The sequence below is a fragment of the Bos taurus genome, chromosome 12, assembly GCF_002263795.3.
Source record: "Bos taurus isolate L1 Dominette 01449 registration number 42190680 breed Hereford chromosome 12, ARS-UCD2.0, whole genome shotgun sequence".
Taxonomy (NCBI): domain Eukaryota; kingdom Metazoa; phylum Chordata; class Mammalia; order Artiodactyla; family Bovidae; genus Bos; species Bos taurus.
Genome location: NC_037339.1, coordinates 86,279,767 through 86,288,268, shown reverse-complemented (window position 1 = coordinate 86,288,268; position 8,502 = coordinate 86,279,767). Strand labels below are relative to the sequence as shown.

At 54.7% G+C, this 8,502-nt stretch overlaps 1 protein-coding gene and 1 long non-coding RNA gene across 2 annotated transcripts in view; both read right to left on the bottom strand.

The window, feature by feature from the left end:
- ATP11A (ATPase phospholipid transporting 11A) overlaps nucleotides 1–418 on the bottom strand; it is a 104,735-nt gene extending 104,317 nt beyond the window's left edge. The window contains exon 1 of the mRNA XM_025000176.2: nucleotides 8–418. Coding sequence (XP_024855944.1) covers nucleotides 8–49 — 42 coding nt within the window. The 5' untranslated portion in view covers nucleotides 50–418. The remainder of the gene's footprint in view (nucleotides 1–7) is intronic.
- A 5,244-nt stretch (nucleotides 419–5,662) lies between these two features.
- LOC112449096 (uncharacterized) lies at nucleotides 5,663–7,712 on the bottom strand. Its single transcript, XR_003037588.2, has 2 exons — nucleotides 7,508–7,712; nucleotides 5,663–6,051 (listed from the first exon to the last, which is right to left on the bottom strand). It is a non-coding gene; the product is annotated as an uncharacterized lncRNA (long non-coding RNA).
- Nucleotides 7,713–8,502: the final 790 nt, after the last annotated feature.

Below are 8,502 nucleotides of genomic sequence, written 5' to 3'. Positions count from 1 at the left end.
CACTCACGTATCTGTTCACGAGCGTCCGCACCAGGCTGCAGCGGTCCATGGCTCCTCCGGCCGCGCCCGCCCGATCAGCGCCCCCAAGTCCGGCCACGCGCGCCCATGGGCCCGGGCCCGAGTGTGGCCGCGCGCCCCGCCCGGGTCACGGCCTGGGAGCGCCGGGCGGTGCGGGGGGCGGCCTCGGCCCCTCCGCGCTCATGCCCGGCCCGGCCCGCGGCGGCCGGCGCGGGGGTGGCGGCTCAGCAAGGTGGCCGCCTGGCGGCCGGAGCCCGCGCGCCGGGGCTGGGGCGGTGGGGAGGACGGCTGGGAGCGCCGATCGCGCCGCCGCTCTGCTGCTCCGCGCGCCTCCTCTCCGCCGCCGCGCTCGCTCCGCTCTGCTCTGCCCTCCTCCCGGCCTCGGCCCGCCGCCCCTCTCAGCCCGGCCTCCGGCGGCCCGGTCCCGGCGCGCACGTCACGGGCGCGTGTGAGCATGCGCCCCGCGGCCCGCGCCCCCGCCCCGCTCCCGCGCCCTCACCCCGGCCCTGCCCCCTCCCGGCCCGCCCCCCGGAGCCGGTCAGCCGAGAGGACCCCGGGGCGGAGGGCGGGGACCCGCGGGCGGGGGCCGGCTCCTGTTGCTTCCGCTCCCCGCAGCGGGGGCCTGGGTGGTGGGGACTGTGCGCCCGGAGCTGGGTCTGGCCGGAAGAGTCAATCTCCCCCCAAGGCCGGAGGGCGGGTGTGAGATCGGGGCAGTAGAGGAAGGGGCTTGGGGCGGGAATGAGGGGTCGGGTCGGGCAGAAGACTAGCTAAACCGGGCCTTTGTCTCCGGGGTGCTCGCTGTTCCCCTGCGTGGCCCCTCCTGCCTGGCAGGTGAGGCGGGGCCAGCCCGTGGGGCTCCCCAGACTGTCGCAGCTCCTCAGCGTTGGAGCGAAGGTGAGCGCAGGTTCTCCCACCTGGATTCTTTCTGAAACCCCACAGGTTCCCTGACCCAGGGCCCCTAACCCCAGGATTTCAGCGTTGAGATAGTCACTGGCTCCTGCAATCCTGCGGGGGTGAGGGGTTGGGATCTACCTTGAACCTGTCTCACCAGCCTGGCCTGTCTTGCCTCCAGTCCATCTGGTCCACCTCCTGCCTCTGCCCGCGGCTGCGCCAGGTGGTCACCAGGAGGCCCAGCCCAGAGCTCGGGGCATCCAGGCGCCGCAGGCATGCCCTCCCAGGCTGTCCCTGTAGCAGAGGAGAACCTTTCTGTGGCTCAGACACCTCAATTTCAACCCCAGGGAGTGTCTCTGTTTTCCCAACGCTTTCTCTTCTCAGCCACAGTCAGCCAGCCTTGGACTAGAGAATACACTTCCGTTCTTACTGCCATGGGCCGCCACTTGTGAAACCAGAGTGGCCTGACTACGCCTTTGGTAGCCGGTCAGGAGTGGGGCTCCCACCTCTGGAGGAAGGTAACTGAGTGTCCCCCTGGCTGGTGTGGAAGAGAAGCTGCCAGACATGGGATTAGATAGAGAAGCCTACAAGAGCGAGAGAGACTAGTGGTCGTGGCTAAACAACCTGGATTCTGAACTGCTTTTCTTCAGTAAAATTCTCCAGTTTCTGGTCAGCTGACTCACTGATTCTCCACTTTCCAACCAAATCCACTCTCTGCTGCTCTGTGTCCAGGAGGCCCATGGCCATCATTATCAGCGGATCTTCACCAGCTGGGCAGCAGCTGCAGGCTGAGCCCAAACAGAGAGGCTGGGCCTTTCCCTCCTCTGCCCACCAGCCGGGCACCAGCTGCAGGCTGAGCCCAAGCAGAGAGGCTGGGCCTTTCCCTCCTCTGCCCACCAGCCGGGCACTAGCTGCAGGCTGAGCCCAAGCAGAGAGGCTGGGCCTTTCCCTCTGCCCACCAGCCGGGCACCAGCTGCAGGCTGAGCCCAAGCAGAGAGGCTGGGCCTTCCCCTCCTCTGCCCACGGGGCCCACCCTGGCCTGGCAGTGCCCATGTCCTTTGGTGACCACAGGGCTTGTCCAGCTTCCTTTTCTGTTGGATCAACTCACATTGGGCTCCAGGAGCCATGCCTCCGACAGCCAGGCAGTGGTGTCAGCAAGTCCCTGGGGAGCAGCATCCCTGGCGGGTCGCGGAACTGTGACTACCCTGTAGCAGGTGGTCCTGTCGCCATGCTCTTCCCAATCTCCTCCTGCCTCCTGCCAGGACCCCGGCTGCTGGAGTCAGATTTTGATTGGCCTACCACCTTGCAAACGGTGACATCTGTGGGGGCAGGGGGGGAGTAGAAAGACAGGTAGAGATCATACAAGGTGCCGGATAAAGGCTGGGTGTCTCTCAGGAATGCCTGTGTTATTCAGTGGTCAGTGTTAATTTCATATGGGAGTAGACAGTGTGGTAGCCGCAAGCTTGCCTCCTTTGTCATTGCTGGCAGAAACCCACCATGGTCCAGGTAGCCACCACCCTCTATATGGCTGGGGTGAGCAGCTCTGCGTAAGCCAATGTCGGTAACTCCATGCCTCTTCCTGCAATTGGTTTAAAACGAGTTTAAGCCAATGGATCCTGGTGCTGGGAAGTCTCCTCACATAAAGGAGGCTCATAAAGAGGACATGCTCCTCGTTTCTTGCTGGAGCTGTGGGTCTGGATGTGATGTCCGACACCTTGCAGCCTTCCCACATCTGTGATGTGACAGGAACGTCGTCGCAGTGGGGATGGCAGCATGGACACACGGGAGGAGATGGGTCCTTGGTGACACCACGGGCCACTGCACTAACATGGATTTCATGCTCTGAGAGAGAGAAAATCAATATCCTTATTGAACTGGATTTTCCATTGCAGGCGGCTGATAGAATGCCAAGTCTAAACCTATGAAACAGACCAGTTAAGACTACACTAAAGTAACAGTAAGTCCAATTTTTGCTGTGAATCGGTTATTTAATGGCAACCCACTCCAGTATTCTTGCCTGGAGAATTCCATGGACAGAGGAGCCTAGCATACCACAGTCCATGGGGTCGCAAAGAGTCAGACACGACTGAGCGACTCACACACATCAAACCACACAAACATTGGAGCTTGCGCAACAGGGAGCTGTTATTCCTCAGGTCTGTGGCTTGGGGGAAGGTTTCTCTCTTTCTTCTGTTCTTGGTTGAGATTGTTTCTGAGCCGACTTTCCTTTTTAGCTCGCCTGGGGGGAAGGACGTTCAGATGGCTTCGGTCACACGTCTATTGTCTTAGCAGGGTGAGTAGAGAGCTGAGAGCAAGTCGGCCTCTCTCTCTGTATTGGTGGTCAGCCTGAGCTTGCGTGCAGCTGGATCCCAAGACGGTCAGGATCCCTGGCCCCTGAAAGTCTGGGCTTGGAAATCCTGGACCATCGCCTCTGCCTTGTTCTATCCGGAGAAGTTAAGTCCAAGGCCAGCCTGGATTCAAGGGGAGTGGGCAGAGCCTTGCACATAAAAAATGAGAACTTGTGAGGGTCATCTTTGGAAACAGCCTACCTTAGACATCAAACGTTGACGGAGTATGTTGCCAGTACCACGTGGGAGGTCGCAGCGAAAAGGCTGCTGGAAACTCAAGGACCTGCGCAGCTCTCCCTTCGAGTCCAAGGGGAAGGGAAGCTCCACTCTGACTGGGCCGGCTCTGCCCAGTCCTGGCCAATCAGGCGCTAGGGTGCTGACGTAGCCTCCGATGATTGGCCTGGGCCTGGGCCTGGGCTAAGCGCAGACCACTGGCTAACCGGTGGCCAGCGTGCTCAGCTCGGGGTCAGCAGGGCCTTGCCCTGACCCACGCGCGGTGTGGCTTCCTCGCGGCGGCGGGTGGTGTGATGACCGAGGAGGCGGCAGAACGGCGGGGAAGGTGGATCCGCAGTGACCGCGCCCCTGCCCACCTGTCCCCCACGCCTCCCTCCAGCCTTCCCGGCGCCGGCGGAAGCAGGGGCTCGGATCCCGGACTCCCACGTGAAGAAGACGTGGGAGACAGGAGGAGGGGCAAGAAAGTGGGCCTCCCCGTAGGGACGTTTGAAAACAGTGATGGTACCGGGGCCTCGGGCGACAAACCTGACGCCAGCACCGATCGGGGCAAACACGGAACAGAGCAGTGAGCTTTCCACGTTGCGTTCTCTGGCGGGGCAGGAGCCGTCGTGCACTCGGGGCGTGGCGTCCAGTGAGCAGCCTTGCCTACCAGGCGCTGGGTCCCTGTCCCCCCCCACCCCCACCCCGCCGCCTGCGACTATTTCGATGTCCTCCTCCCACCGATCCGTCCTAGAATTCTGTGGTGGAGAAACCCTTTCTCACACCTCCCACAGGCTCCCACACACCCCTCCCCAGTCCTTTTGTCTGGAATCTTCTACCCCACCCCTGTCTGTCCCACCCTTGCAGCCCACTAGGCTGTCTCCTCCCTGCACCCTCCTAGCAGCGGCAGTGAGTCCCCGCCTTGACTTCCTACCGGAACCACTTAGTTAACTTACTAACCTGTTCAAAGGGGCATTTCTAAGCCCTAGCCAGGGCCTAACCCAGGGAGTTTTTATGTATTTATTTATGGCCATGCCACACCTCTTGTAAGATCTTAGTTCCCTAACCAGGGATTGAGCCCCGGGCCCAACCACTGGACCGCCGGGGAATTCCCATCCAGGGAGTTTATAAACATATCTGCCCCTCAGGACCCCTCCTCCAGCCCAGGTAGCATGGGACCAGCCCATGGAGCACGGGATCCAGGCAGGTGTTTCTCAAAAGCTCTCGGGCGCAGCAGATGTGAGACCTGCTGGTCTAGATGTCTGTGCCTGCTGGAGCGGACAGGTGCGCAGGACTCCACCCTGCACAGCACGGTCCCTTGTAGAAGAAGCTGCTCAATAAACGGTGAGCTCGCCAAACACAGCCACGCTGCAGATTCAGCCTCTGGGCATTCATACAGCACAACACAGGGCGGGCTCTCACTCTGTCCAAGCACATGTGGAGGAAACAAGCAGGCCAGTCACTGGACAGATGCTCCCAACCTTGCGAGGTGAGCTGGAGGTCACCCCACCCATGAGGCTCTTCATGGGAGGTCCCCCCACGCAGGCAGAGCCATGTCTGGTTTAGTGATTCGTTACACAGGTATCCAGAAGTGGAAAGTTAAATTTCATTATCACTCTTAACCCAAAATACGTGACTGGCGTGAGAACCAGTCTCAAAGAGCAGGACAGAACTGTGTGCACAGCCCTGGCGTGAGCACTCCGTGAGCGCCCCACCAGCTCCCGGATTCCAGGTCCCATGCTGGTCTGATGGCCCATCCCGGGAGACTGTGCCGTTCTGCGTCCTTGAGGTTTTTGTCCCTTCTGTCGCTCTGAGCCCTTTCCTCCCCTGGTGTCAGATGCAGGTCAGGACAGTCCCAGACTGACCACTGTCTCCAGCCCCTTCCCGTCTGTAGTAAAATGTTCGTTGCCCAAACCCAGAGGGGCCCCATCTCATGCCTTCAGGTGGGTACTCAGGCAAAGGGGTACTTGTCCCAGAATGAGCCTGGTCAGGATTAATTTTGCTTCTCAGCTACTCATTTTCCTTTAGTTAATTTTCAGCAAGAATACATGAAAAATGGCTAAGAATCCTCTTCTCTCCTTGTTTATTCTTTCCTCCCCTCACTAAAGAGATTGATTATGTTAATCCAGTTTCCTTTCAGGGAAAAAAAGCTAAGTTCTGTGATGCTGAAAATTACCAATAAAGTCATGAAAACAATTTCTTGTTCTCATTTATTTCAACAGAAACTAAATTTTTGCTTCTCTCCAACAAGGTGAACAGAATCACGAAGGTATCTGAAGTAGGAGCTGGACAATAATTAGAAATCAGCATTAACGTGGACCATTGCGTCTTCGCCAGAGTACGTCCTGTGGACATCACAAGACGTCACATCACAGCATCCTCTCTTTAGGGACACGTTTCAGAAGACGAGGAAGCTGCTTCTCTCGTCCGTCTGCTTTTGTGGACAGGCTTCGTGTGGATTGTCCCCAGGCTTCACTCCCGTGTCTGGGGGGCTCCTGGTCCCTCACCAGCCCTTGTTTTCTGGATCCCATTTCCTGATTTCTTTCTTTTATTTGGATGGTATATACTCTCCAGTAGCCTCCTGAGGAAGGGTGCATGGAAAGTAAATGTTACAAATGTTTTCTCTGACATTACAGATAAGTTGGTATATTGTTATAGGTAGAAATTAGTCTTAAAGGTATTATAGGGAAAGGAGTGGGGGTGACATGATCTTAAATCTTTAGAATGGCAACATAATATCCAAACAACTTCTTAATCAAACTGAGGCCCATAAACCGCGTTCACAACAAAACAGATGACATGGCATTTCAGAACCCCAAATACAGGAGGGTGTACAAAACAAAACAGATGACATGGCGTTTCAGAACCCCAGATACAGGAGGCTGTACGCAGAGACGTTGCTTAGAGAAGTCCTCATGGTGCCGCATAGGTGTTGGAATTTTGCAAATTCGTTGCTAAATGAACAACTAAAAAAAAATTGAGCAAACAGCCTGTGAAAATTTCTTGAAATGAGTTCTTACTCGGGGAAGCTCCTTCTAACTTTTTGTTTATTTTTGGCTTTTGGCCCTGCTGTGCAGCTGACAGGATCTTAGTTCCCTGACCAGGGACTGACTGCTGGCTCTTGGCAGTGAAGGCAGAGTCCGAACCACTGGACCACCAGGGAATTCCTGTTTCTTTTCCTCTTTTCTTCTTCTTTTTTAATTCTAATTTAAAAAACTCACTGGAGATAGCAAGTATATTTAGTTTAAACCAGTAAGTTTTCTAAAAATTGTTTCTTATTTTTAAATCTAAGCTGTATATGGAGGGAGGCTTACCAATTTTGGGTAAAAATAACCGTATTTTAAAATCACACATTTACTACGGAGGCTTTTTTTTTTGATTGCAATCTAACCCTTGTACAATATAATACAAGCTACAAGCACAGTGTTATACAGGCCATAGTGGTTCGCAGTTCTTAAAGGCTCTGCTCCATTTGTAGCTCCTATAAAATACTGGCTATATCCCCATGTTGTACAATATATCCTGGTAGCTTTTTTTATACCCAATACGTTGTACCTCTTAACCCCCTCCCGCTTCCTTCTCCCCAGTGGTGACCAGCTGTTCTTTGCATCTGTGAGCCTGTTGCTGTTGTTGTTGTTATAATCATTATTTTGTTGCATTTTTTAGGTTCCAGAAATGACCCATTTCTGGGCCAGCAGAACAGGAGGTGGAAAGATGGCAGAGCTTCTGCCGGGTGACAGCTCACGGGAAGGGGAGAGTCCTGGGCTCTGAGAGACGCTGGGGCAGCGGTGTTTTCTCTGCCTGCTTGTGGAGATTAAGAAAGTGAGCCCATGTGCAGAGCTCTTCAGCCGGAACTCAAGTGCCCTGCGCACACCCTGCTGCAGTCGGAACCAGACGTGACTTCAGGCTTCGGAGATAAAAATAAATTCTCTTTGCCCCCCACCTGGTAAAATTAGAAACTTAATTAAAATGTCATCAGGTGCAGCCACAAATTCCATGTACCCGGTTTGAAATGTTATTAATAATAATGTTCGCACTTGCATTACTTGCCATCTTCAAAGCCTTTCGTAAACAGCAGTCTTTTCCAGCTCTTGGGAGAACGTTTGCTGAGCAGGAGAGGTGACCTGGTAGCAAACGAGCCTGCAGGGCACTGGTTCCGGCAAGAATGTTACATTATCTATCTGGCATGTGAGTCTCCACTTTCCGGAAGAGGGCCTGACAAGAGGCTTCGGGTCTGCTCTGCAGCCTGTGGGGGTGCAGAGTGCGCTTCCTGGTCACCTGTTTGGGCTCTGATTTTCCATTGTTGGAAATTCCACACAGAGTAAGAACAGAAAAAGAAAAATTTAACTCCTTGTTGTTAGCATCCTTGAGGATTTGGAAACTGCGAGGGCAGACAGGAGCCAGATGGAGCTCTCGAACTGGAGCTGCAGAAAAAACACTTGGGACCCTCAGAGGCGCTGCCTTCCTGCTCCTGTTTTCTCTAACGCCCCCCAACATGCACGCCTGGCCCTGGCCCCCTGGCAAGCCGGGTGGGGGGGGTTGACCTCGTTCAGTGTCATCAGATGGGTGTTTGGGGCTGGTGCTCTTCCTGAAATCCGCTGTGTGAGAATCACTCGCCAGTTCTGATGACCGATGCTCAGAGCACCTGGCTCTCAGGCCCAGTGGAGCACTGAGTGGCTGCTTAGGGCTTATGTTAAACCCTATTGTTTGTGGCAATACAATTATGGAATAATTTTATTTTGTGAATTTTACTGTAAGGAATTTGATCCTGTTACCCAATCATTATATTAACAATTAAATATTAGCACGGGAGCAATACATTAGGACTTTGGAATAAACAGATGCACACTACCATGTCTAAACTAGATAACACGGACCTGCTATTAAACACACGCATGTGTCTGTGCGTGTGTAATATATGTGCATCTGAATCACTGTGCTATACACTGAGACTGACAGAAGATTGTAAATCAACTTTGCTTCAATAAGTTATTTTCAATTTAAAGAAACCAAGTTAATAGTGATTAGATCT